General features: G+C 60.3%; 10 protein-coding genes across 10 annotated transcripts; 3 read left to right on the forward strand and 7 right to left on the reverse strand.

Moving 5' to 3' along the window:
* Positions 1-110: 110 nt before the first annotated feature.
* Positions 111-6,483, reverse strand: ATG2 (autophagy- protein 2; the record flags this gene model as incomplete). Its single annotated transcript, XM_028622279.1, has 5 exons — positions 111-260; positions 318-1,250; positions 1,306-4,199; positions 4,236-6,234; positions 6,271-6,483. 5 exons carry the CDS (start codon positions 6,481-6,483, stop codon positions 111-113), a joined length of 6,189 nt encoding a protein of 2,062 aa, XP_028477171.1.
* A 384-nt stretch (positions 6,484-6,867) lies between these two features.
* On the forward strand, positions 6,868-9,840 carry EHS24_006887 (uncharacterized protein; the record flags this gene model as incomplete). The annotated part of the gene is made up of 11 exons (XM_028622280.1): positions 6,868-6,896; positions 6,935-7,050; positions 7,102-7,208; positions 7,249-7,990; positions 8,036-8,238; positions 8,278-8,405; positions 8,459-8,750; positions 8,787-9,113; positions 9,158-9,520; positions 9,562-9,719; positions 9,768-9,840. 11 exons carry the CDS (start codon positions 6,868-6,870, stop codon positions 9,838-9,840), a joined length of 2,538 nt encoding a protein of 845 aa, XP_028477172.1.
* A 151-nt stretch (positions 9,841-9,991) lies between these two features.
* EHS24_006888 (uncharacterized protein) lies at positions 9,992-12,906 on the reverse strand (the record flags this gene model as incomplete). The annotated part of the gene is made up of 11 exons (XM_028622281.1): positions 9,992-10,194; positions 10,250-10,684; positions 10,724-11,208; positions 11,246-11,298; positions 11,336-11,785; positions 11,821-12,293; positions 12,332-12,443; positions 12,480-12,591; positions 12,633-12,766; positions 12,809-12,819; positions 12,861-12,906. 11 exons carry the CDS (start codon positions 12,904-12,906, stop codon positions 9,992-9,994), a joined length of 2,514 nt encoding a protein of 837 aa, XP_028477173.1.
* A 929-nt stretch (positions 12,907-13,835) lies between these two features.
* Positions 13,836-17,274, forward strand: EHS24_006889 (uncharacterized protein; the record flags this gene model as incomplete). The annotated part of the gene is made up of 5 exons (XM_028622282.1): positions 13,836-14,074; positions 14,115-14,397; positions 14,454-14,666; positions 14,712-14,810; positions 14,857-17,274. 5 exons carry the CDS (start codon positions 13,836-13,838, stop codon positions 17,272-17,274), a joined length of 3,252 nt encoding a protein of 1,083 aa, XP_028477174.1.
* Positions 17,275-17,795: 521 nt separating this feature from the next.
* On the reverse strand, positions 17,796-18,737 carry EHS24_006890 (uncharacterized protein; the record flags this gene model as incomplete). Its single annotated transcript, XM_028622283.1, has 1 exon — positions 17,796-18,737. The coding sequence occupies one exon, from the start codon at positions 18,735-18,737 to the stop codon at positions 17,796-17,798; it is 942 nt and encodes a 313-aa protein (XP_028477175.1).
* A 392-nt stretch (positions 18,738-19,129) lies between these two features.
* Positions 19,130-19,498, reverse strand: EHS24_006891 (uncharacterized protein; the record flags this gene model as incomplete). Its single annotated transcript, XM_028622284.1, has 4 exons — positions 19,130-19,134; positions 19,179-19,217; positions 19,276-19,414; positions 19,475-19,498. 4 exons carry the CDS (start codon positions 19,496-19,498, stop codon positions 19,130-19,132), a joined length of 207 nt encoding a protein of 68 aa, XP_028477176.1.
* Positions 19,499-19,924: 426 nt separating this feature from the next.
* On the reverse strand, positions 19,925-20,261 carry EHS24_006892 (uncharacterized protein; the record flags this gene model as incomplete). Its single annotated transcript, XM_028622285.1, has 2 exons — positions 19,925-20,016; positions 20,072-20,261. The coding sequence occupies 2 exons, from the start codon at positions 20,259-20,261 to the stop codon at positions 19,925-19,927; spliced, it is 282 nt and encodes a 93-aa protein (XP_028477177.1).
* A 305-nt stretch (positions 20,262-20,566) lies between these two features.
* On the reverse strand, positions 20,567-21,199 carry EHS24_006893 (uncharacterized protein; the record flags this gene model as incomplete). Its single annotated transcript, XM_028622286.1, has 3 exons — positions 20,567-20,570; positions 20,618-20,699; positions 20,776-21,199. 3 exons carry the CDS (start codon positions 21,197-21,199, stop codon positions 20,567-20,569), a joined length of 510 nt encoding a protein of 169 aa, XP_028477178.1.
* A 1,268-nt stretch (positions 21,200-22,467) lies between these two features.
* EHS24_006894 (uncharacterized protein) lies at positions 22,468-23,926 on the forward strand (the record flags this gene model as incomplete). The annotated part of the gene is made up of 2 exons (XM_028622287.1): positions 22,468-22,989; positions 23,033-23,926. The coding sequence occupies 2 exons, from the start codon at positions 22,468-22,470 to the stop codon at positions 23,924-23,926; spliced, it is 1,416 nt and encodes a 471-aa protein (XP_028477179.1).
* A 987-nt stretch (positions 23,927-24,913) lies between these two features.
* EHS24_006895 (uncharacterized protein) lies at positions 24,914-25,161 on the reverse strand (the record flags this gene model as incomplete). Its single annotated transcript, XM_028622288.1, has 2 exons — positions 24,914-25,048; positions 25,138-25,161. The coding sequence occupies 2 exons, from the start codon at positions 25,159-25,161 to the stop codon at positions 24,914-24,916; spliced, it is 159 nt and encodes a 52-aa protein (XP_028477180.1).
* Positions 25,162-27,239: the final 2,078 nt, after the last annotated feature.

Here is a 27,239-nt window from a genome sequence, read left to right on the forward strand (position 1 = left end):
CGCACCTCCGCTAATCAGCGGTACTGGTGCTACTGTGGCGGTTCATACAACATTATGCCATGAAAAAGAAACAACGAATATCGCAGTTCGCTTTCGCTCGCTGCCCTGCTCTACTTGTACTTGTCCCCTTGCTCGCGCCTGCCCTCCGGATCGAGCGTGTTGCGCAGACCCCACAACGTCTTGCTCACGGCCTCGGACGCGCCGATCATGGGCTTGAGAACCGCAATCGGCACGGCGCGGACAACGGCCTTGAGCGCGCCCTGGCGACGAGTGTCAGTGTCTGTGTCCAGCATCATTTGTATTGTTCGCCCACTCACATCATCATTGGACCGCTCGTACACCTCCATGGGTACCGCGAGGATGGTCTGCGCGGCGGAATTGATGTTGGTCGAGAGACTGGCGTACGCGCCGCGCAGTCCTTCGCGCACGTCGTTGGGCTGGTTGGCGTACCGGCTCTTCTCTTCGGCGCCGCCCTCGTCGTCCGACGACCCGTCGTGCAGGCCCGACGGCACTGCCAGCGCCGTGACGCTCATGCTGCCGGCAGCACCGGCGCCCGAGCCCGAGCCGGCACCCACACCCCCGCCGTCACCGCCGTCGCCCAGCACACCCTCGGCGCGCTCGAGCACGACCTGCGTGCCCGTCGCCAGCCGCGCGCCGAGCTTCATCATCTCCATGGCCGTAGACCGCACAAACGAGTGCGTGCCGCGCTGTACGCCGCGCGCCACCCGCCCGTCTTTGCGGTACTGCTCTATCGGGAGGAGGATCAGGTCGGCCACGCCCGAGCCCACGTTCACCATGGACCGGATGGGCGACACGCCCGAAATCACGTCCGCGAGCTGGTTGGCCTTGACGTCGGGCGTCCAGATGTCCTGCAGCATGTCGCCCAGACGCGTCCCGCCCGTCACGCCAGAGAGGGTGACGTGCCGCAGCGTCATTTCCGCGCCGTCAAAGTGGAAAAAGTTCATGAGCTCGATCGTCTTGCCCTGGCGTAAAGCGGTGTAGTCGACGCGCTTGGGCTTGTAGTCGAGCTTGAGCTCAACGGGGAAGATCTCGACGTGCTCTGCAGAGTACAGTGTGAGCGAAGCGAACGGTGTGGGCAGCTTGCACAGCTTACGGAAGAAAGGTTCGGCCTTTGGCACGTCGTCGGCCACCTCGACCACCTCCTCGTTGAGCGGCTTGAAGCTGAAAAAGTGCTTGAGGAAATCGAGCGCGTCCTGGTCCACGTGCAGGCGCAGCGGCAGAATCTTGGCCTGCAGAGAGGTGTCAGCGTACCGTACGATTCCGGCACCTCCACAACCGACCCACCCTCAGACGGATCTCCTCGTCCGTAGACGGCAAGTTGGGCCGCACATTGACCACTTCGAGGCGGACCATGTCGGCGTCCGTCTCGCGCACGTTGCCCCGCGAATCGCTCTTCATCTCGGTCAAAAACTTCTTCCACGTAGACGTCTTGATGTGGTCGAGAATCTCAAATGCCCGCGCCGTCACGTGCATGCGCGAGGCTGTCGCGTCGTCGGCGGGATACACGTCAATGTCGGCGCGCACGCCGTCGAGCGCAAATTCCAGCTGGGCCCGTTTGGACCGCGTGAGGCGTTTGCCATGCAGCCGGACATGCGACGAGCGCTTGCTCGCGGCTGCGGCTGCAGCTGCCGCAGCGGCAGCGGGAGGACCAGCATCTGGGAAACTCTGCCAGCTGCTTAGCGACGCCGTGTCAGCCGCGCCCAAGTCTTCGAGCTCCTCGTCAATCGCGGCAATGAGTGCCGCATTGTCCATGTCGTCACGCTGGTTCTGGTCAAAGCCAATATACACCGAGTTGAACAGCACCGAGCTCGTGTCGTCGATGCTCGCGTCGGCCTTTTGTCCCGAGGCCAGCAGCTGCTTGAATTTCTCCAGCTTGCGGCGCACAGCCTTGATCTCGTCCTCGATCGCTTTACGCGTCACGGCCCAGTCGTAGCCGTCGTGGAAGAAGACGTTGACCGACGCGTTCTGTACGCGGATCCGCGTCTTGCCCACGCGCGTAGAGTCGCCGTCGGTCACGACGGGAAGCGAGTCCCAGTAGTTTGCGTCCTCGGCGAACGGCTCGGTCACAAACACTTTAATGGTGCCGCCGTGGACCTCGGAGATGTGCGGCGCGTCGTCGGTCGTCTGCCAGGACCGCAGCGACTCGCCCGTCGTGCGGTCCGTCGACGGGCCCGACGTCGACTGGCGCGCAGCGTGGTCCAGGTAGTCCAGGTTGGTGGGCAGGTCGTCGCCGATCATGTCTGCGTCAGACACAATGTCCGGAGCGTGGTTGAACGCCTGCAAGTCCACAGACGCAAACACGTCGATCGACTGGTCCAGGGCCATCTGCCGACGGGGCTGTTCTTGCGGCACAGGCTTGGGTGGGCCCAACTTGGCGAGGTCGCCAGCCAGGCCGCCCAACGACGCCAACGAGTCGGCGCACGCCGTCACGCGTACTTTGGCCTGGAGGACGTCAAGCAGGACAGTCTCCTCGGGCACGATCCCCTGCAGCACCTGCGCATCCATGGACACGAGCTCCACGAGTGGCGCATAACCGGCGCGCTTCCACGCGTCAATGGACATTTGGTGGCCCATTTGCAGTGGCGTCGCGGCGGCCAGGTCGTCAATGGCCAGCAAATGCACACCCGTGAGCCCAATGTCCACGGCACTGTCGTCGGCCTCGCTCTCAATAGCCGTGCGCAGTTCAAGGAAATTGGCCACCACAAGGATCGCGCCCGGCAGCGTTGGCGTCGCGACATGTGCCGAGCAGTCGTTGAGCCACAGGTGGATCCGCGTCACTTCACTGGGGACAACATCCTCAAACACGCCCTCGGGCGTCTTGACGTACAGACGCAGGTCGTTGACCCAGTCCAGGTCCTTGGTGATGAACACTGTGCACGCCGAGGCGGTGAGGCGGATACCCGTCTCCTTTGTGCGGTCCGGGTGCGTCAGGGACGAGAACCGCAGGTTGACGAGCGGTTGGGTATGTGTGGTGAGCGTGAGCGGCGTCGTACGGCCAAACAGCCGCGCAGGCTCAGTGTCAGGGTCCGGGTGGTGGAAGAGATCGGCGTCCATGGCCGTGAGTGTGACAGACGTCTCTTGTTTGTTGGCCATGTTGGACTCGAGTTTGACGTCGAGGTCAGACGCCCGCAGCGACAGAATACGCTCAGGCGCCGCCTCGGCAGCGGCTTCCTTGACTTCCTTAACAGTCGCTGCGGTCGATTTGGGCACAAGCAAAGTCACCTCGGCCTCGCTAATGACCACACGAAGAAGTGTCGCCACCGGATCATCCTCCTCGTCCTCGACCGCCGAGCTGGATGCAGACGACGAAGCCTTTGATCCAAAGAACCGGCTGCCAATCATCTTCAAATCGTCACGTGGCCTGGGTGCCGAGCCATCGCCAAACGCACCGTCAAGCCAGTGCGTCATGTCGTCTGCGAAGAACTGCAGGCCCTCAACCACCGGCTGGCGGATCTTGGCTTGGACACAGGGGATGCGGCACGTCACAGACTTGGTCTTGATGCCGGTAAACGGCGCCACCTCGGAGTGGACATGGACCGTCGGCAAGAGGACGCTCTCGTCGTCCCCGGGCTCGGGAGCAAGGGGCCCAATGACGAGGAAGGCCGAGGAACGACGTTCTGCTTGGCTTAGTCTTGCAGTCTTGATCGAGCGCTTACCTGGCACACGGCTGAACAGGAACACCATCTTCTGCCACTCGACATTGATCCCTCCTTCGGGGGGCGGCTCAAACGGTCCCTGGCTGCCACGACGTGTGAGGGAAGGCGGGACCGCAGGGTCCGCGGCCATGCTGACGTTGAGACCGTGAATGTCCAGCGTCACAATGCCCGAGCGCAGATGGGCGCCATCGCCCCACGACCCACGCCGGTTGAGTGGCGCGGGGCATCGAATGTCCAGCCGAATCATCGGACACGTAAGCTTCACGAGCGGGTGCGGGGCCGTGGGGTGCTGCTGAGTGGGCCGCAGCGATGGGCGATGGATTTTGCCGCCTAGGTCGCCGATAGAGTCGACAGGTCGCAGAGCAGCCATGGGGCGAACGCCCGGGTGCATTGCGGTAGGGGTAGAGCTGAAATCGCTCTTGGACTGCACCAGTGGCGCCAGTGACCGGAGGAGAGGGAGCAGCCGCTCGACAAGTGATAGGTCCAGAAAAATGTGGACGGGGAGGAGATCGATCAATGCCGCTGGGTGTCAGTTCCTTGTTCCAGGCAGTAACTTACGTTCTTTATCACTCATCTCCTTGCGGATGGACACGGCCGGCTGGCGAGGTGGGTCTGGGCTAGCACCCGCCGTCGCACGCAAGATACCCTTGCCCTTTGGCCGCACGCGCCACGCCTTTTCGCCACTCCGCTTCTGGTTTCCAGAATTACGCCAGTCGACAGAGTCAAACTCTGGGAACGAAGGGAGGTGCGAAGGCGTGCGCATCTGGTTCAAAAGGAGACTTGACGGTGCACCAGGCGGCACCTCGTACTGACGTGGGAGGTTGGCGTCAAAGATGAGAACGGGGAACGCTCCTCCGGGAGGCTCGTCATCGCCAGACTCGGCCGAGGCGAGGTATTCGAACACGGACGCGTCCGCGACAGTCAAAGTGATGACGGGCGGCTTTGGACCAAGAGTTGGCTTGCGTCTGGGGTCGGCACGCTTGCGTGGCGACACTCCCGTGAAGCTTGGCACATGGTAAGCTGCCGCAATGTCTTCGAGCCGCAAGCGCAGGTGGCCGATCGGGAGGTAGACCGAGGCGGGACGCAAGAAGAACTGCTGGACAGTAGTCTCGTACTCTTCCGTAGGGCTGGCCAGGTCGTAGACGCTCGCAATGTAGATGCCCTTGACCCGAACACGGGCGTCAAACCGTGGTTGCGACTGGACAACCTGAGAGTCTGTGTGGGTCCCGGGTTCTGGCTGCTTTGGGGCAGAGGTCGGTCCCACAGCAGCCTGCCCAACAGCCAAGATGAAGGCCGCATGGGAGGGAAGGAGGACGGCTGAGATTGTGCCAAAAGTGAGCTCGATATCAAGCGATGGGAACTCTGGGGTAGCCGCTCGGCGAGGAGACGTCGGGGTACCGCGAGGAGAAGTCGGAACACGGCCTGGCGACATGGGTTCTGGAGGAGGCGGTCGGGTAGTTGTCATGCGCAGAGCAATGTCCTCGGATCCAAAGGAAAGCAGGAGCGTCTCGGCGGGTTCACTCGGGCCGGTTGGTGTAGCGGATCGGCTCGTGTCACGCGAACTTGGCTTCTCAGGCTTCGGATGCTGGACTGGCAGAGGCGGTTCTGGGACTCGTGGCGGCGGCGGAGGTGGTGTTGCAAGCGTTTCCTCCTCCTCTTCCTGAACCATGCTGTGGTATATGCTCATGCCAGACGCCGAGGTCATCGTACTCTGGCGCATATCCGCTGTGCTCTGTCGCAGGTCGTAGACTGCCTGAGACATGACCATGTCGTGGAATTCGTCGTGACTCGAGTCGGTAGACATGGACATTTCAGAGTCGGACGACGACGAAGACCGCGAGAATGCAGGTCGCAGTCCCAGACCACTGCTCGAGAGCTGCGAGGAAGGTGCAGGTGTCGGCAAAGGGAGGAGGTACACTGACACCGATGAGACAGATATCAGGCGAATGGTCTTGCCTCCGGCGGCGTTCTCGGGTGTTTCGTCCGCATACCGCACCTCGCCAAGACGCAGCTCCAGGATGCCGCTGCGGTCGTCGTCCTCGTACCGCACACGCAGACGGACGTTGCGGACCTTGCATTCAAGGCGCGCAAGGATACGCTCTACGAGCGAAGCGAGCACCGTCGTGCTCTCCACTTCAGCAGGTAGAGGGTTGAAGTCGCCACCTCCAGCAGAAGACCCAAACGGAGGGAACGCGCCGGGGACATCGTCATTGTTAAATGGGTCGGTGTGTGACAGAATGAGGGACTCGCGAATGGAGCGGTCGAGCTCAGCACCGTCAAACGCGTCGAGCTCGTCGTGCACAAAGTCGTCTGCCGCCAACGTGACAGATTGAGACAGGTCAATATGGTGTGCCGTAGGCGAGGCGCCTGGGAAGGTGGCAGGCGACTTTGCCTTGCTCGAGGGCGGCGTAATGGCGACTTCGAGCGTCAGGGAGTCGACCGTAAGCGACAGTGGGTCGCTCCAGAGGTTTGGGAACGGCACACGGGCCGACACCTTTGCCACCTCACCGCTTGTTACAGTGAAAGGCAGGCCCTCGGGTATGAGAGAGTTGATCTCCTGTATTGTTAGCTGCAACACAGCATTTCAACTCACGTTGGCATCGACCTCTAGACGCTCGAGCTCGACCCAGCCCTGGGAGATCTGGGCCTGGATGCGCTCGACGTCGAGACCGCTGGCAACGACAAAGCGTCCTAGAGCTCGCTTGAGAACATAGCTGAGAAACCGGCGCTGGATATTGGCTGGGAGCGAAATGGACGGGAGAGCTGGGAGGTTTATGGGGAAGGTGAGGAATGACGGGAACCACATGACAGGCGACGGCGGCGGCGACAGCGATCAAGGCAGCGGCGGCGGCGGTCGTGTGGTGAGATGCAAATGTATGTGTCTAGCTGAATGTGAGGCGAGTCATGAGGCGGGATAATCGTGAGGGGCAGTCGTGTCTCTGGGACTTCTGTAGGCTGTGCTGATAAGAGGTAGAGTAAGAGACGGGACAGCGATGGTGGAGAGAAGCAAGTCAAGAGGGCTGTTGGGTGTGCGCGCGTGCAGTGGTGGCGAACCGGCACGCGCGTCATTCCCCGGCTAAATACGGACAGCCAGCCAATGTCCGTTTAGCCGGCCCGCCATGACACAACGCCTCATCTGGAGAGGCAAGTGCGCTCTGACGTCGATCCAACACCCATAAACACATCAACCATGACGCTCCCAATCTCGCCCACAGCGACGTGAGCTTCAAATGTGTTACTGCAGCTGACAGAAACAGATGGGACACAATAGAGAATGTCTTCTACCGCAAGGAGGACGTCTACCAGATGGCGTGGAAGGTGCCGGACCTGAGCGACTATCTGGTCGCCGTGGGCAAGAACGGAGGACCTGTTGGTGGGTATCAGTTACAGCTGGAGTGGACGGTTCTGAGCTGACATGCTGCAGCCTTGATGCGTGACGAGCGCAAGTTTCTGCTCCTGGGCAAGCACTCGGCCGGCAAGCCCAAGATCCAGGTGTACACTTCATCTGGTCGTCTCATCGCAACTCTGAGCGTAAGTTGACTGTTACAGCGCGGTCCCAGCTGACAGCCAGTGGGAGCTGGCCCCTCCTGTTCTGCTTCACTTCACACAGTCGACTCTCGTTGTGCTCTCTGATGAGGGCACGTATCGACTGTACGACTTGTCCTCCCCGGGCGACTACTCTCAGTTCACGCTCGGTCCCGACGTTGCCGACCTCGGCGTCGTGTCTGCTCGTGCATGGGAGGATGGCCTGGTCGTCCTTACTGGAGGACTGCAGTTTGTGGAAGCACGAGGATGGAAGGGTGGCAAGGTGGCTCCACTCGCCTTGAGTGGGCTCACTGAGGCTCCCTTGTCGTGGGCCATTACCCCGCCCGAGCAGAGCATGAGCGGCCACGTCGAGGTCGTCGTCTCCACTGGCTCGACGGTGCTCACCATCGACTCGTTGGAGCGCATCGATCAGCGTCTGTCAAAGGGCCCCTTCTCCCAAATCGCCATCTCGCCCAACGGCCGCTTCTCGGCCCTGATCACGCTCTCGGGTTCACTGTGGGTCGTGTCCTCGGACTTTGCACGCAACCTCTCCGAGGTCGACCTGTCAAAGTTTGTCGAGGCGGCCGAGGGTACAGGCCAACCCGACCGTGTCGAGTGGTGCGGTGACAATGCTGTTGTCGTCGCATGGGGAGGCAAGGTGGTCATGTTTGGCCCAGGCGGTGACACGCTCGAGTACGACTACCCTCCAGCCGTTGTGCTCGCTGGAGAGGTCGACGGGCTGCGCATCATCTCGTCATCGACATGCGAGGTACTCCAGAAAGTTCCAGGTGGGTGTAGCGAACCGACATCGTTTGTTGGTACTGACCCATCAGATGCCTCTCTTGCCGTCTTCCAGCCTGGTTCAGAACACCCCGCGGCGGTGCTGTACGACGCGCTCGACCACTTTGAGCGCAAGTCACCCAAGGCTGACGAGGCTATCCGGAGCATCCGACCAGACCTCGCGCGTGCTGTTGACACTTGTATCGAGGCCGCTGGTCGCGAGTGGGACGTCACTTGGCAGCGGCGTCTTTTGAAGGTGAGGTGTCTTGAAGGCTGCGGTATGCTAACCTCCCAGGCAGCACAGTTTGGCCGTGCCTTCCTCGACCTGTACAACCCTGGGGACTTTGTTGCCATGGCCCAGACTCTCAAGGTCTTGAATGCCGTTCGGTACTATGAGATCGGTATTCCAATCACCTACGACCAGTGAGTGGAGCTCGCTCGCATCCGCCTGAAGCATTCTAGCTCTAACGATACAGGTACAATGCCGGCTCTCCGGCGTCACTCATCACCCGCCTCCTCACCCGCAATCTCCACCTCCTCGCCCTGCGCGTCTCGCAGCACCTGGGACTTCGATCGGACGCTGTGCTGAAGCACTGGGCCGCCGCGCGCATTGCCCGCGCAAAGAGTGACCCGCGCGACGGCGACAGCAACACACAGCTGTGTGAAGCGATTGTGGACAAGTTTGAGCAGGAGGGCGAAAAGGGAGTTAGCTACGCCGAGATTGCCAAGAAGGCATGGGAGGCTGGACGTGTGCGGCTAGCAACAATGGTGGGTGGCTCTTGACAGACGGGGCTGACCCAGCAGCTCCTTGACCACGAGCCCCGCGCGGCTGAGCAAGTGCCGCTTCTGCTCCAGATGAAGCAGGACAAGATTGCGCTCGAGAAGGCTGTTGACTCGGGCGACACTGACCTGGTGTACCACGTTCTCCTCCGCCTGCATGCTTCGCTCTCCCCCGGTGACTTTTTCCACCTTCTCGACGACTCGATCTCGCCCCAGCTTGCTCCGGCTGTGCGCCTTTTGCAAATCTACGCGCGCGAGAACGACCGCCAGCTCCTGCGTGATTTCTACTACCAGGACGACCGACGAACAGAGAATGCCTGTCTCGAGATGGAGGAGGGGGGTAACAGCTCGGTAAGTCTGATGCATGTGCCGTGGTTGCTCATCTGACACCGCAGAACCCCGAGGAACGCGTCGAACACCTCAAGGCTGCCTCCAAGTTCTTCTCCGAGCACAAGGACCGCGGGTTCGAGGCCAAGATGGCCGACGACGCCGCACGTCTCCTCCAGCTCGAGCTGCAGTACGAGCGCGAGCTCGAGCACAAGTTTATCTTTGCGGGCCTCACCGTCGACGACCTGATCACTCGCCTCCTCGTGGAGGGGCTGGGCAAACGCGCCGAGCACGTCCGGTCCGCGTGGAAGGTGCCCGACAAGCGCTGGTGGTGGCTCAAACTCAAGGCGCTGGCCACGACGCATAACTGGGATGGACTGGAGATCTTTGCCAAGAGCAAGAAGAGCCCGATTGGCTACGAACCCTTTGTCGTGGGTAAAAATACCTTGGTGTTGCTGACCCATCGCCACAGACCCATCTGCTTGCCCTCACCCCGCCTCAGCCCACGTACGCCGCCTCGTTCGTGGCGCGCTGCGACGCAAAGTCCCGGCCAGACCTGTACGCCCTCTGCGGCCAGTGGGGCAAGGCGGCCGAGAGCGCAAAGGAGCGCAACGACAAGCCCAAGCTTGAGTGGGTATCTTACGTGTGCCATTGAACCCGCTGACAATGTTTTCTCAGCGAGCTCAAGCGCCGTGCCCCTCCCGGTCTGCCACAGCGCGAGGTCGAGGAGGTCATCAGGCGACAGAAGTAAAACCGTAATCATACCCACAAAGCCACCAAAACTTACTTACTCGTGGATATACAGAACCAGCAGAGGAGGATACCGTGGACCGTTTTTGTACCGAGATGCAAGCCACAATGCATAGTTTCTAAGTCTTCTTCTTCCCTACTTTTTTTTTTTTTTACTTTTTGGCAACCTCCTGCAAGATGACCTCTTCCATCGCACGCACCGTCTCGCCCGGCGTAAACAGCGACGTCATGAAGTATGCGACGTTGCCCAGTGGCCGCGAGTGGATACGGAAGGGCGGGGCCGAGCCATGCGGGTCCGTGACGGGGTGGGCGCGCAGACGGTCGAGGAGCGCCTGGGCCGAATGCGATGCGTAATCTGGGCAGATGTCAGCGCTTTTCGGAGGACTTAGTATCTGCACTTCACAACTCACCGGCATTGGCGTCCTCGAGCTCAATGGCCAGTACGGTGCCCATGGCCATGGCGCCACTGACGCCGTCGACCTTGCTCACGGCCTCGAGGAAGTCGCGGCGCCAGAAACTCCACCGCGCGCTCTCGTCGCCGGCACGCACGCCCCAGTCGGCGCGGGGCGTGGCCCACGCGTCGCTCGTCTCCGCGTCCTCGATCATGCCCAGGGCACGGAGGGCGACGGCGCATCCGATAGGGTTGGCAGTGTACGAGTGGCCGTGCAGGAGCGCATCGACCTTTTTGTCCGAGAGGAAGGCTGCAAAGATCGACTTGGACGCGAGTGTCGCCGACAGAGGGAGGAGGCCGCCAGTGAGGATCTTGGCGTACACTGAGATGTCTGGTGTGGCACCCAGCACGGCAGCGGCCGAATGGTAGCCGAAGCGGTGGAGACCCGAGAACACTGGTTTGTCAGCTATGGGACGAACTCTATCCAGCTCACCTTCGTCGTAGATGACAGGCAGACCCTGCCACTCGGCATTGTCCCGCTGAGGGATGGCGGCAAGGGACGACTCATACTTGGCCCCGTCAGGCTTGCCAGAGAAGAGGTCCTCGCTAGCGCGCGTCACCTCGGTGAGGCAGTACTGGAACAAGGGGTCGACAAAGACCATTCCGCCCGCTCCGAGACACGTGGGCTCAATGATCAGAGCGCCAAACTGGCGTCCTTCAGCTGCAAGGCGCTCGTACGTCGCACGAATGTGGGCGCGGTAGTAGTCTGCCAGTGAGGAGGTGCGGCGGGACTCGAGATCGTACACATTCTCCATCGTGGGGAAGGAGAGGGACCAGCCGTCGCCGTTGGGCTTGGACTCGGAAGACAGGGAGGAAGGGAGCGACGCCCACGAGTCGGGTTCCGTAGTGGACACGGTCGGCACGCCGTCCTTTACGAGCACGACTGGAGGGGCGAACCAGTGACCGCGGCCCTTGTACCTGCGAGGTGAGCGTTGGAAGACTTCCGTGCACCTACCAGTCAACAGCGGTGTTGAACGTCGATGCAGGTGTCGCGTCCATGGCGCCGATCTGATGTCAGCTGTTTGCGCCTATCTTCAAAGCTCACAGTATCACCGTGGTATCCGCCCCGAAGACCAATGACGCCAACATCCCCGCCGAGTTCTCCTGGCCAGCCGTACCGACGACCACTGGCACGCAGGGCCATCTTGAGGCCGACCTCGATACCAGTACTGCCGTTGTCCGAGTAGAACACGCGGTCGGCCCAGTCCTTGCCTACAGTCTCCCTCAGCTTCTCAGCCAGCTCCAAGGCAGGCTTGTGAGTCCCCGAGGGGAACAGGACGTGGCCGTAGCGCCCAGCAGCCTGCGCCGCAGCCATTGTCAGTGGCTCGGAGGCGTGGCCGTGAGACTGGGTGAACCAGCTCGCAGCGCCGTCAAAGAAGGGCTCGAGAAGGCTCTCGTCCTTGGGTGTGGGGGTGCCGGAGGGTTTGGCGTAGTAGGCGTCAAAGTGGTCGCCGTGGGCCGAGTCGATGACCATGACTTGTTCCTTCTTGTTCACCTGCATGTCAGCTGCCAGCGATACTAAAAGCTCACAAGACCATGTTGGGTGAAGGGCCACCACACCGTGTCCAGAGTACGCTGGGGCATGCTCTCAATCTCCGCCACACGCTCGCGGTGCTTATCCTCGAGCCACTGGACGGCACCACCGACACCACCCTCGCCGAGCGCCTCCCCGCCAACGCCTTCGACCTGAGCATACCACTCGGCAAGACGAGCAGCGTCCTCGGCCACAGTGCCCTGCTTCTCAGGCGGGCGGCGCACGTCGTAGAACCCAATACCGCGGTCACCAAAGTATCCTCGGAGAAAGTCGTCATTGCGGTAGTACGAGTCGTGCAGGCAGAGAACCGCCTTGACGTCGTATCCACGCATGAGGAGGGACTCGTAAGACGCGAGGGTGGTGGAGATGCCGCCGAGGTGCGGGGAGGCGATGAGGACGGAAGGGAGGAGGAGGGGGCGAAGGAAGGTCGATTGGGTGTGAGGTGGGTGGAGAGCTGGTGAGTGGACACCTGTGGATGTGAGCCTGAGAGACGAGGGATATGCTCACCTCCGGCCGTCTCGACGTAGAGGTCGCCTTCCTTTCCGTTCAAGGAGCGCACCACCTCTGCAGTGTACTTTTCCACGCCACGGACAAGCTCGTCGTTGCTTTTGGGAAAAGGCTAATGTCAGCTAGGCTCCTGATAAGAACGGCTCACCAGGTCGGGTGCCAGTTGAGCCGCAAGATGAGGCGACATTGGCTCGCGGTACGAATACAAGTTCCTTGTCGAGATCACATCGGCATACGGCTTGGTATGACGGTTCACAAAGCTTGTGGGTTAGCGGCTGAAGAAGAGAAAACTCTAACCCACCCAACATCAGAGTCTTCCTCGGGGCCAGTGCTAACCGGCTTGAGGTAGAAGATGCGCTTCCCGGCCTCACCCTTGCGAGCGAGCCGAGAAGCGCTGGACCGAATGAGGGCGGTGGTGAGGAGCGTCTTGCCAACCTGCATTGTTAGATGCACGTACGGTTCTTAGAGTCATCTTACATCAGTGTTTGCTGAGAGAAGGTCAGTCTCCATTTCCGTTTCGGTTACTAACCTCCAAATATCTGGTGCACGCGGAGGTTGGGGAAGAGCAGAGGCATGGCGATGGCGTGGGGGAGCGGTGAACAGACACGCGCCTGCTTTGTGATGTCAAGTCTTCCTTTTTTGAAGTACCGAGTGAAAGTCGACGAGTGCGATCTTTACTGGACTGTTGTTTGGGGCGGTTACGGCGGACGAGTCGACAAGTGGGCCGGAAAGGAGTGGCCGAAAGCGATGGGGGAGATGGATAATCAGGACACATGAGCGGCTCTGTGCCGGAAGCCGGAAGCCGTCCACAGCATCGCTGTGCGGGGTCTCCAAAAAACAGAGGTCACGTGATGCTGTGGACGCGACTTCTATTGCGTCCACTAAAAAAGCCACAAATCCTAATGAAGCAAAGTCGCCGACTTGTTTACATCACATCCAGGTGTGGCTCGAGGCACAGTCTCTGCGTTCCAGACTTTGGAGCAGAGGCACACCCATATGGGTGGCGCTGCAGCTGCTGGCTCCCGGCGGTGCATGACGCACACAGAAAAGAGCAGCGACCGCCCTGTCATGCCCTTTCACAGCAAGCGATCAAGCAAGCAACCATGACGCAATGAATGACGTGTCAAATAGGCGCACCATCAACGGCGAGAGAGACGCATCATCGCGCGTTGCACGATGCGTTGGCTGTGCTGGCTGCCGTCCCCCCCAGGCACCACACACAGGCCCCCCTGCCGCCGCCCACAACACACAGGGAGAGAGGGAGGGCGGAGAAGGAGGCCTTGTGCTCGTTGGTGTCACAGCCTGCTGTCCCTCTCTCTCTCTCCATCTCTCCATCCATCTCTCGCCGTCACATCCCCCCTTTTAAATTAACACACACATACACAACCCACTTGACATCCACGAGCAGGTGAACGTCAACAAGCTCCCCCTAGTCACCCACCTACCTCCTTGTCACTTCGACTCAAAACACTGGATATCGCCACCACATCACACGAGGTCCACAATGGCCGAAGTCGACGCCCACGCTCCCGCGCGGTCGCAGTCGACCACATCGCTGGCGCGTCTGTACCATGGCGCGTCAGAGAATGGAAGCGCACCTCCCACAGACGAGACCTCGGACCCCACGCTTGACTTCTGTAATGCCTTCTGGGGCCAGGGCACACGGGGCTACGAAGTGATCATGGCTCGTCTCCGCGGTGCGGCACGTACCAACGACGAGATGCGCCTGTTCTTCAAGGAGCGGTGAGCTAAATGCTACGTATGCCAAAGCTGACCGTTCCAGTGCAGCTATTGAAGAGGACTATGCAAAACGCTTGGCCAAGCTGGCCAAAATGCCCATCGGTCGTGATGAGGTCGGCGACCTGGCAGCTGCTCTGAACCAGGTGGTGGAGGAGACGGCACTTCAGGCGTCGTACCACATGCACGTCAGTGGAGAGCTTCACTCCACTGTCGAGCAACCAAACGCCGAGTTTAACAACCGTCTCACCAGCCTCAAAAAGGGCCTGCAGGCGAGCGTCGAAAAGTCGTATCGCAACAAGGGCCTGCAGGAGGGCCATGTTGCCAAGGTCAGTGGAACTGGTGCAAGGATGTTGTTGGTGTCCAGCTGCTGACCATCCTTCAGGCGAGGGAGCGTTACAAGTCGGACTGTATCAAGCTCAACGAGTACACTGCCAACCAGCAGCTTACCCAGGGCCGCGAGCTGGAGAAGCTCCAGACTAAAATCGACCGCTTGCGTCAGACCATCCCCAGCGACGAGCAGGACCTGCGCAACTTTGTCAGCGTCCTCGAGCAGACAAACCAAAAGTGGGAGAACGAATGGAGGACGTTCTGTGACGTGAGTCGTCGTGGTTGTGACGCTCAACTCAACTGACCACCTCAGCACGTCCAAGATATCGAGGAGGAACGCTTGGTCCACACCAAGGACATTGTGTGGGCGTACGCCAACGCCGTGTCCCAAGTCTGCGTGGAGGATGACACTGTGAGTGGTGCCCGTGTGACGTGCTCGTTGGCTGACCGTGCCCCAGTCGTGCGAACGTATTCGTGAGAAGCTGGAGCAGTTTGAGCCCGTCAACGACATGGTCAACTTTGTTCGTGGGTGGGGCACTGGGTCGTGCATTCCCGACCCCCCTCGCTTCATCAACTACAGTGCTGGTGAGGACGACAGCATTCCTGGCAGCTTCCGCAATGCCCAGTTCCGCCGTCTGTCGTCCAGGCCACCCATGTCGGCCCCGACCCGCACGGCTCCTCCAGAGGAGGAGACCATCCCGGAGCCTCCAGCTCCTGCTCCCAAGGAGCCCACCCCGCCAAAGGAGGAGGAACTCTTCATCCCACCCGTCCCGGCTATGCAGGGCCTTTCCCTCCACGACCCCCCTGTCCCATCATCTGAGACCAAGACACCGTTCGGCGGCGTTGCGATGCCTGGCCTGACCTCGGCTCCTGCCGAAGCCAACCGCGAGGTTGCGCCTGTCCCTCCGTCGCCAAAGCCTGGTTCCGTGTTCGACATGGGCCCCCCTCCTGCTCTTCCTTCTGTGGCCGCTCCCTCTGTCGTCGCCGCTCCCGCTCCTCCCAGCCCAAGCGCGCGCGATGTCGCCGATGAGGAGGACCCTATGGCCCGTGCCCTCGCCCAGCTTCGCAGCGACCCACCGGGCCCTCGCAGTGTCCGCCGACAGCAGTCACAGCGTCGTACCGACTCGATCTACTCTGCCTCTGGCCGCCCGGGCAGCACCACCGGCAGCGCTGTTGGCAGCAATGTCGGCCGTGCTCCCTCTCCATCGCCGAGCAGCGCTGCCCGCCAGACAGTCCAGCAGCCCCCCGCGGCTGGCCGTGCGTCCGTCGACACCTCCCTCCTCCCTCCGGCCACTGGACACACTGCCGCCGCCCTGGCCAGGTCGATGGCCGACTTTGAGCGCAAGTCGAACACTAGCCGCAACAGCGTCAACTACTCGAGCTTTGCGGACAATGTCGTCGGCTCGCACCCATCGCACTCGCGTCCCACAACCCCGACTGGTCGTGCTCCTTCTCCCTCGGCTGCCATGATGCAGCCTCCTACCCAGCCGGTGACTCACATTGCCGACTCGGTGCTCCCCCTGTACGGCCAAGCCTTCCCCGGTGAGCGTTCGCGTTCACGCCCGACGTCCGTCTACTCTAGCCGATCGCGCCCTGGTTCGATCATGGAGTCTATCGCTCCCCAGCAGCAGGTTCCAAGCCAGCAGCAGCAGCCTCCCGCAAGCCCGCGTGCCGGCTTTGTAGGCATCGGTGCTGGTGCCGCTGCTCGCACACCTTCGCCAGGACCCCAGCACCGTGCCCCTTCGCCGGCTCCTGGTGTACTTGGTGCCCCCAACCTCGGCATCGAGCTCGACCAGCACGGCGGCGTTGCACACGACTCGATGGCTGAGGCATACCGTCGCCAGTACGAGGCCCAGCGCCAGCAGGCTCAAGGCCAGGAGCCTCCCCAACAGCCACAGGCGCCTCCTCCTCAGGCCGCTGCTCAACAGCAGCAATACCAGGATCCGCGGGCGTCGCAGTACGGTGGCCAGTCGCCCTACCAGCAGCAGCAGCAGCAGCAGCAGCAGCAACAGGCTCCCCCGTCCAACTTCCCCCCGCAGCCTCAGCAAGGCTCGGTCAACAGTCAGTACGCCGCCTCTATGCGCCTGTCCTATGACCAGCAGGCCGGTCAGCAGCCTCAGTACGACCCACCGGGTCAGCAGCCCTATGACGCCCAGGCGTACCCCCGTCACCAGTCCTACGACTCTCAGTCTGGGCGCCAGGCCTCGCCCTATGACCCTCAGCAACAGCAGCAGCAGTATGCCGCTCAGCAGCCGCCGGCGTCGCCCAACTACCAGGGCTACCCGCAGGCTCAACCGCAGCAGCCCCAGCAGCAGCCTCCTCAGCAGCAACCGCCCCAGCAGTTTGGTCAACACGCCCAGCAGCCGCAGCAGTACTCCCAACACTCGCACACACCGTCGTTTGCTGGCAGCTATGCTTCCCAGCAGCAGCCACCTCAGCAGCCTCCTGCTCAACCTGCTCAGCAGCCACAGCAGTACTATCAGCAACAACCTGCCCAACAAAACGGCTACGCTCAGGCTCAGCCTGCCGGCCAGTACGGCGGTCCTCCAGCCCAGCCACAGCAGCCGCAGCAGCCCCCGCAACAGCAGTACCAGCAACCGCAGCGCTCGCCTAGCCCACAGCCCAACGTTCCGCCTCCGGACACGCACACGCCGACGGGCCAGTGGGCTGCCAACGGCCAGCCGGTGCTCTTCTATGTCAAGGCGCTGTACGACTATGCGGCCCAGTCGCCGGCCGAATTCGATTTCCAGGCCGGCGACATTATCGCCGTCACGAACACGCCCGAGGACGGATGGTGGTCGGGCGAGCTGCTGGACGAGGCCAGGCGCCGGCCGGGGCAGACCGACTTCCCGTCCAACTTTGTTACCTATTTCTAGATGAGAATGAGATATTATTTTTGACGCCCCCTTCTTGCCATACCTAACCTTATCTCTGGCTGAAACATGTATATCTTGCGTGCTGTGGCAAAAGCTGCCCACTGGCCACTGGCCTACGGATCCATCGCGAGCGGGGAACCGGCGGTACTGTACTTACTCGAGACGCCTCGCAGTCATGTCGACTGCGGACTATTTGGCGATCTACAATTAACACACAAACAGTGGCGTCGCGCCCTCGTCCGGCTCGTCCTGAGAATGGCATGTGGTTGGAACTCGACCGCCACTGACGTCGTATCGCTGCATCACTGCACAACTGGCGCCATGCTCCATCGCTGCGCAGCGGCCGTCCTGTCTTCACAAGCACATATTTTTTTTTTTGCATTGCATAGCCAAAGGTCCAGAAAGACACCATTATAAAAGACCACGACAAGTACGGAACACGACGAGTACGGAAATGTTGGCTCAAATGACTTGAAAATCTCGGATCGAGGACCAGCCCCGTACCACGCCGGCCCGCAGGCCTACACTTTCCACGAGCGGAGCGGGCGTACGGTCCTCCATCCCTCACCCGTGCTGGCGGGCTCTGGCTTGGCTGCCTCGGGTCCCAGCGTCAGTCCCAGGGCACCCCCGGGGCCGCTCTCTTCATTCTCGGCCGCACCCTCCGTTCCCTCAGTGCTGACAAGTGGCGAAGGGTCACTGACACCGTCACTGTCACTGTCACTGTCACTGCCACTGTCGGTCGGCTGTCCCTGCCACATTGCGTCCATCTCACGGATACCCTTGATGAGGTCGCGGCTCGGCGTGGGGTTCCACGAGTGCCGGACGGGGACGAGTGCGAGTGCGAAGCCCTCGGGGTCGGACGAGTACGCGTCAATCATGCGGCCTGGGGTGGCACTCCACATGGGGGAGCGGGAGAGCCGGGGGCGAGGTGGGAGCTGGGGGCCGGTACGGAAGACGTGCTGGACGTGCGTCTCGCCTGGGAGGTAGCCGTCGAGCTCGTGGCTGGTGGCACGCTTTCTCTGGAGTTTGGGGACGGGGGTCCTGCACATGGAAGGGGCAGAGGGGGTAGGGGTGGGGGGAGGGGCACGCGGGTGGGAGGTGGTGTAAGGCGGGGAGGGAGGATACGTGAGTGGCGGGTGGGTGTGGGTGCTGAGGGCTGTGTGGTGGCGGTCGGCGTCGGCGTGCGGATGGAGCGGGTGGTGGTGTGGGCGGCCAGAGTTGTACTCGGGAGGATACCATTCAGGCGAGTAGCGAGCCGAGGGGACAGGGGTGTATGTGGTGTATGCGCGTGGGGTGAGGCGGGAGATGTCCTTGTCGTCCTCCCAGCTAACCTTCTTCTTGAGGGTCTTGCGGGTCGGAGGCGTGTTGGTATTGGCACTGTCCTTGTTACCCAGAGCCGAGCGTAGGGCGTACGGCTCCTTGGTGTTGACCAATACAGGCTCCTCGGTATTCCACTTGGGCATGATGTTGGGGGCGATAGAGAGAAGGGAGGGGAACACAACTGGGAAGGGGAATACGATTCACAGAGAGGACAAGGAAGTGTGCGTGTGGATGCGTTGAGAACGAGATGGCTCTCAGGTGTTATATAACAAGGGAAAGAAGAATGGATCGCATCCCACGGGATCCTGAACCCATGCTGACTCTCACGTCCGTATGCTGTGTGAGAAAGCGAGAGGTCTGTGAAAGCAAAATGTTTGATTGCTGATTACTGATGTAGTACTGGTGCTTGGGCCCCCGTCTGCTGCAAAAGTGACGAGTCTCCGAAGGCAAGTGCCACCCATCCGATATTCATTGTCCAAGGAACGCTATGGCCCTTGCCCTAGTCTGCACACACATTGCCAAGCTTTGCTCTTTCCTAAACTGGGAGCTGTGCGCTCAGCGGCGCCATGGCATCCAGCTCTTACTCTGGGCCGGTTGGTGCTGGTACCAAGCGGCGGCGTGAGCTGGGGCCGGTCAGTGGAGTTTTTTACGCGGCTACCGCAGGGCAGAGAAATGACTTACCAGCCTGCTCGTTCGAGTCGTGGACGGGCTGCCGACACTGCTCGTGCACAAGCATGAACGGGTGGCTGGGGTTGTACCGCGGGAGAACCACGTACTGCGTGTTGCTCATCATCGGCGCCGCAGGGGTGTTGTAGCCGTACTGCGGAGGAGGGAATGTCAGCCGGCTCGCCCCCTCTCATAGCGCGAACAATAAACCCACAGGATACCAGCCCGAACCGTTCATTTTTGAGAGGGTTGAAGGGGGATGGGGGACATGTCTGCGTCTCAAAATTAAGGCTCTTATGGTCTCGCAGCGGGAGCGAGAGGGTCAGGATGTGACTGTCCACTGACGGCAGATAAGCAGTGATGGCACACCGGCAGTGGGTGGGAGACAGCCACGGTGTGGCTACATTCTCATAAGACTGTCTATAGAGGTTTCTTCTCTGCTCAGGTCATCAAGTGGGCAAAATACATGGCCAGTTGGTCGTACTGGCCGAGTCTGGAATGGGGTGGGCGTCCTGTCCGTGAACCGTCCGTGGAAGCTGTGCGAGACAGTGGCTGACCGCACCCAGCAACCACAACAGAACGATCCTCGCCCTGACGGACGTTATTCACATGAGGTGAACAAAGATCGACCCCGTGGTGGCGCCCGAGCGTCCTGCACTGGGGCCTATTGCTTGCTGGTGGATTGCTGCTCCCTCTCCTTTCTCTCCAGCTTGTCACTCTCGACAAGAACCCCTGGTGCAGTCAGCCACCCCGTCCCTAGACCGTGTATCGTGTATACCATCATGTGAGACTGCTGTCGTTTGTCACTCACTTTCCAGATCCTCGAGGGACGTCAAGGGCGTGATGGAGCACTCCCCGCTGATACCGCCAGTGTGGACCACAAAGAAGCATACTGGGGTGGGACGAGTCTGTGGTGGTGTGTCCTTGTGGTTGTCCTTGGGGCTGTCCTTGGGGCTGTCCTTGGTGCAATGGCGCCGAGAACGTCGGAGCTTGATGGACATGCTGTGCAGAAGGGGGGAGGAAAGAGGAGGGAGGGCATATGTGCCGGCGTAACCAGTCTTTTAAAACTCATGCATCGGCCTCGATGCACTACGACGTGCATGTCGATGCATACAGTTAGTCACTTGCAACACGCTAGAGGAGGTTCATTCGCGTATGCGGACGGGAAAACTAAAATCAGTGGTGGACGCAACGAGCCGCTCGAAGGGACATGCTGGTGAGACCAGTGCGGAACCGCTTCGCCCGTCGGTCACTCTGCCATGGATCAATCAACTGCAATTGGTATTCATGCACAACAAGGGGTCTTCTACCTAGCTAGGACATGGGGATATTCTGGAGTATGTATACGCTTTCTCACTTCTTGGTATCACCGAACTCGGCTGCCAAGGGGTACAGTGAGTGCAGCCACTCCCAATCGGGGTCCCACCACATGCGGGCACCTGGGCTGCTCAGTCACGGCTCAACAATCGACTGCTCAGTCACGGCTCAACAATCGACTGTGTGCCCAACACTCACTGTTGACGCTCTTCACAATACCGGGTTGGATCTTGGCAGCTGGCTTGCAAGGGAGCACGGGAAGAGGCGACGTCTTCAGAGGGCACCTAGCGGCCACAATGACGGCGAGGGTATGTGCTGCCGCCATGATGTCTGGAGTGCTGGTGGCAGGGTCGATTTGGGGCGCCGTACGCTGTACGGGATCCAACTCTGGGAGCTGCGGCTGAGCCGCTAGTGCGGTCTTGGCGTCTCTGATGGAGAGTCTCTTCTGAGGCTGCCGTTTGGGAGGGTTGGTGCGGGGGTAGGTAGGGCTGGGGAGAGGGAGCGAGGACGAGAGTGGGGAGGATGGCACCGTCTGCGTGTGCATCCGACGCATGTTGGGAAGACTGATCGACTGGGTAAGGCCCCTGCTCTTGCCCTTTGCGAGAGAGGATGTGCGAACCATGATGGGATGGGGAGGTGTGGACGGTGATTGACAGTGGGACAGTGTGTAGAGGAGGAATGTGTGGTGGGGGAATGCAGACTGTGGATAGATGAATGTGGACTGATGGGAGTGAGAAGACGACGCGGCGAGGGGATGGGAAGAGGAAATGTTGAGTCTTTATACACAAGACGTGTAGAACACAGATATCCTTTCGCCGGGATGCGAGAAGGGGGCGAACTGGAGTTTCTGATGCATAGATGCTACGGCGTGGGTGTGGTGCTGTCACCGAGAGCAGAATGGTGGGGACGAGGCAGTGATGGGTGTTGGACAGCAAAAGTGGCGGACTGGCCGCACGGACCCGCCGCAACTTTGTCGCCCCACATCCAGCGCTCCTCTCTGCCAAAGTGAGGAGGCAGTGACATGGAATCTCCTTTTAGGTATGGTCTATGGATCTATGGGACTCGAGGATGCAGCTGACCCCAGATTCGGTTGTGGCTGTCTTTGGAGCTGCAGTGGGGGTAAGTTGTGGGCGTAAGTTGTGGCTGTGACATACCATGGCCTAACCCCCCGAGAGACGTACACGACTCCGGTTGTGGGTGTCGTATGGCAACGAGTACGACACTGCTACTCATGTGGAACACTCTGTGATTGTGCGACTATCCGTGATCGGGATATCCAAGCATAGGACTTGCGATTGCTGCATGCGGCCAACATTGATATCTCCTACCATGGAACGGATACTGCTACTCATTCTAACTGCTTTCGGCTGTGTTTCTTTGGGTTAGCGTCCACGCTCGAGAGATCGACAAGACAAAAACGGGGTCAAGCCACACCATGATGCAAGGAGTTTCCGGACTGCCAGCGCGACGACTGCCGAGACATGCACTAACAGCTGGCTGGCTACCACACGGCAAGACATGGGGAGGCGTGTTCAGGACGGAGGAGGCATGCCATGATGATCACGTCTGTTCAAGCAATCCTTTCATAACCACATCACACGCGACTGTGACATAACGCTGTACCGCTGTTGAGTACCCGTGCATGAGCGTTGCGTGCAGCGTGTCCATGCCGCCATAAGCATCCAACGGCAAGCAAGACAGCGCAAGTCAGATAAACACGTGCAGCTCACGTGATCTGCCTTGGCCATTGCCGAACCTTGCCGAGCATGCCCACTCGCGATTCGGCCAACTCCGAGCTATACGCGAGGACTCGAGAGCAACACGAACACGGCGCTTACTGTAGATCTCACGAGTCGACTGTTCACTTCTCTCTTCCTCATCGTCTCCATCATGAGCTCCCTCGTTCGCCGCCTGGGCAGGAGAGGTCCCCTCACCCACGTCCGCGCGCTCCACGCCTCGACCTCAACAGCGACTCCTGCGTCGTCAAAGCAAGCGACCGCCCAGCTGTATTCGTCCGGCCGCCAGCCCATTGCACTTTCATCCGCAGGCATCACATTCACTCTGGAGGATGGCCGCAAGGTTCTTGACGGAATGAGCGGCGGCGCAGCCGTCCAATGCCTGGGATCGACCAACCCCGACGTGGTCGCGGTCATGGCCAAGCAGGCCGCTCAGCTTCCCTACGCCTGGCACCAGTCGCTGGGCAACGCGCCTGGCGAGGACCTCGCGGCGTGGCTCACTGCTCGGTCGGATGGCGCGCTCGTCGCTGCGGCATTCCTCAACTCTGGATCCGAGGCTATTGACACTGCCATCAAGATTGTGAGGCAGTACTGGCTTGAAGAGGGCCAGCCGCAGCGCGAGTACATCATCGCTCGCAACCCCAGCTACCACGGCAACACCCTTGCCGGCCTTGGCGTGAGTATATCGGTCCCTTGTGCTCAGCGACTCATCGTATCAGATTGGCAATGTCGCTTCTCGCCGTGGGCTCTACGCACCATACATCCCCGATACGTTCCAGCACGTCACGACACCACAGCTCAAGCGCTCAGGCGAGAGCGAGGAGGCATACGTTGCCCAGCTCGCCAAGGAGCTCGACGACAAGATCACCGCGTTGGGTCCCCAGAACGTCGCCGCATTCCTTGCCGAGCCCGTTGTCGGCTCGTCTGTTGGCGTCATGCCCCCTCCAAAGGGCTACTTCCCAGCCATGGCCGCCGTATGCAAGAAGCACAACATCCTCTTTGTCATGGACGAGGTCATGTGCGGAACTGGCCGCTCGGGCACCTTGTTCGCGTACCAGAGCGTGTGCGAGGGTGTCCAACCCGACATTCTCACCATGGCAAAGGGCCTTGGCGGCGGCTACGTGACCATCTCGGGCGTCCTCGTCGGCCCCCGCGTAGCCGACAAGATTATCGCCGCGGGCCAGTGGAAGTCGTCGCAGACGTACCAGAACCACCCTATCAACTGTGCGGTCGCCCTCTCGGTCGTGAACAAGATCGAGCGTCTTCTCCCCAACGTGCAGGCGCGCGGCAAGCAGTGTGTCGCCGAGCTGCAGGAGGCGTTCAAGGACGAGCCTGCAGTCTACGACGTCCGCGGACAAGGTCTGTTCATTGGCGTCGAGTTTGATGTCCCAAGTGATCTCAGCCCTCGGTTCGCGACCCGTGTCAAGAACAGGTGTTTCGACAACGGCCTCCTCTCCCTAGCGGTGAGCGGCGGTGTTGACGGGACCCAAGGCGAGGCTATCGTTCTGGCACCCGCCTACAATGCTAAAGAGGCCGAGATTTCGACGATGGTGGAGATTCTGGTCAAGTCGGTCAAGGAGTGTCTGGCAGAGTTGAAGAAGGAAACTGCATAAAGGAGAATACATGTACATAACCATCGAACGACCTTTGTCTGGGGCATCATACGAACTCAACACGAACAAGCGCTCCCGAGCCGGGTTTGAGGGTACCGGATTGAGCCGAGGTCTTGCGGAACGCGCGGAAGGGTGTTGTCAAATCCGTCATCGTAAACGCACTTGTGGCGGCCGTCGCAGTCCTTGTGTGCCCAAGTGTCCCCCTTGCGGTTGGCATGGCCAATGAAGAGCGCGGCAAGGACGAACTGGGCAGACTTCTGAGACCATGAGTTGCGCTTGCGGAAGTCCCAGACGGTGGGGGCCAGCTGCTGTGGGGTCCCGAGTGCATTGTCAGCCTGTTCAATATATCATACTATTGACGGCAGCGGTACCCTCAACTCCGGCGGGGGGGATGTACAACGTGCATTCATGCTCCTCCACTCATTCACTTGAACTCGATCTGCAGAACGGGGCCGGAGTTCAGAGGACCACGAAAGGGAGTCACTGCACCGGATGTCGTGGTTAATACCGACATGGAAGGACGAGCCCCAGATGACTGTACAGGTACTACATTTTGGTGTTCGTGGCAGCGCTCAGTGTATTAAGGAAGATTGGACTTGGGGGCGCCACGAAACCGCCTCATGTCCTCGATGGCAAAACGTCACACTACCTTCCAACATCGAGTGCTGCCAGACAACAGTGGAACCGTGTGCAATGTACCATGTTCGCCTCAATTTACTTGCATCATCTTAAAAACTACTATAGGCCCAGCCTGAGCTGTCCCCGCCCTCGCGGCGCTATTTCACACAAACTAGACCCAACAGTGTTCACAGCCAAGGTGATCACGCGGGCCCCAAAGGTGGCGTTGTGGCACCTAAGGAAACGATCACTCGTTCTGGGGAATGCGGTCAGTGCGTGCTCGTGTGACTGATGCAGGAGATTGAGAAGCGGAGCGAGGACCACACACCATGGTGATGGGGTAGTGGGATGGGGACAGGACTCACTCGCTTAAGCCCCCTCAGCAGCCTCCTCGGCAGCGGGGGCCTCCTCGGCGACCTCCTCAGCGGCCTCGGCAGCGACCTCCTCGACGGCGGGAACCTCCTCGGCAGTGGCGGGGGCGACCTCCTCGACGACCTCAACGGGCTGGAGAGTCAGTGATTGTCTATGAAAGAAGAAAGGTAGCGGTGAAGAGAGGCATGGTGACGGGCACGTCCCAAAGGGCAGACACTCACAGCGACAACCTGCTCGGCGGACATGTTTGTTTGTTTGTTTGGTGGTGGTGGGGTTGGGGTGCAGAAGCGCGGTGAAAGTGTTGAGAGTGAAGTGAGAGAGTTGGCGTTGTTGAGAGAGAAAGTCGGATTGGCGGGTGCCATTTTATACATCGTTTTTCTGACCGCGAGCTGGCTTCGCATCCCCCCAGGCTTCGCAACGACACGCATGCGCTGGCGCCATCACCCCTCTTCTTGGAGCGAGAGCACGGTGCAGGACCTCCTTGTTCCACGCACGTCACCTCCAAAAGTGCAGACACCTGATGCGAGGACGCAGCATTCCTCGTCCGCGTCGCGTTACAGTGTGTGTGTGTGTGGTGTGCCTCATTGGCCCCGCACTTTCCCCAACCCCTTTTCAAATCGACCCCGCACCAGCATGCTGCTCGTCTCTCAGCCTGCGGTCCGTGCAGGCGGTTGTATGACCGGTGCATACTGTTCCAATTTGGCCTCTGGGTTTGGCGCACGGAGATCTGGCGCGCAGGTTATGCTTCTGTCGACTGACGCCACCGCGGTGCGGGCCATCCCGAGTTGCGCCGAAGCCGTGGAAGCCACGCCACAGTTCCAGACAAGGACGCATGCTGTGTGACCTGTATGTCAGTTCCTATCAGCTGTGTCATTGTGAGTCGAGGTTCTGCTACGAGGTGCGTCGTTCGCGCGATCATTGCGCCATCCCTCAGGTTCTGAAAGTGCGCGGCCGGGAGGCAATTCCCAAGGCATGGACGGAGGAGGGGCATTACCCTTGTCGACCGAAATTGTCGGCCTCGCGCCTCGCACTACACTGTCACTTCAGGAGTGCCCAGACCTTTGCATACGTGATATCTGATACCGGATTACCCTGCCTTCGAGTGGAATGGAGGAAAGCAGGTCCGCGGTGGCAGACGCCGCACCCGCACGCCAGTCATTGTGTGTTCTCCGACCAGCCGGCGCCGATTTGTTGTTGATTTTCGGCTATTTTGAGCCGGCCCGTCAACCATATCCCCCACCCATGCTTCGTTCCATTACTCGCACCAACCTGCCCCTGATGGTGCCAGTGCATAGGTAAAACCGGTTGGGAAGCATGTATGCATTCCTGAATGCGTGGGCAGCATGCACGACGAGACACGACCTCATCCCATGTACATACAGTACCTCTGTGTTACCCTCAAACCCCCTGAACTGCATGTCTCATGTCTGACCAAACTAGGAACCCACAACGGTCGCATCATCGTCGTCTGAAGGAGCATCAGTGAAGCTGCGACGTTGGTGAGAGGGGGGGTACATACCCTCCGAGTCACTCTCGCTGTCCTCTGGATCTGAGCAGGTGCATCCCCGCACGCATCCGCAGTAGAACTTGACAGGCTGGGGGGTGTCAGCATGAGAGCCAGCTTGTGCAAGGGGGTGAGGTACGGTACCATTGGGGTGGCGAGGCAAGGCGATCAATCAGTAGACGTTGTCGGGACCCGTCAGGTCTCTTCCTGTCTCCGACTTTATCTATGTGCAGCACTGCTCGCCGACCCCGGCACGAGAATGTGAGAGCCGCCCGAAGCGACCGCTGCCTTCATCCCGTTCGCACCACCTCGCATCCTGCTCTCAGACAACAAAGCAGTTTGCATGAGAATGTATGTGGTGGTCCCTGTACGTGTATGAAGGGTTCAATGGGCAGCTTGAGAATGTTGACAACGACGTGGAACAGGTGTACCGTTTTACGGTGGTGAGCAGGTCCTTCGCCGTCAGTCAACGCTCTGTGCATGTGGCCAGCTCACAGCTCCAGTCTGGACGGTGGGGGTGACTGATGCGGATGTTGGGTGCGTCGGTGGTCGTGTCCTCGCAGCAGCACCACCAGAATTCGTTGCGCGGCTCGCCGGTGGTGGTGGTGATGGGCACCTGTCGTGTCTGTCAGCAAAGTGCATGCGACACCGTCGTTAGTTGTGGGGAAGTCGACCTTGCGGAGCGTGCACGCACCTCCCGAGACTGGATCTGGCTGTCACGCTCAAGTGTCCCAGGCATTGTTTATGGGGCGCGGGGGGGTGGCAAGGTGATCAGTGAAGGATGGGTGGATGCGGAATTTGGGAAATTGGGGTCCGCGG

The sequence above is a fragment of the Apiotrichum porosum genome, assembly GCF_003942205.1.
Source record: "Apiotrichum porosum strain DSM 27194 chromosome Unknown scaffold_4, whole genome shotgun sequence".
Classification (NCBI taxonomy): Eukaryota; Fungi; Basidiomycota; class Tremellomycetes; order Trichosporonales; family Trichosporonaceae; genus Apiotrichum; species Apiotrichum porosum.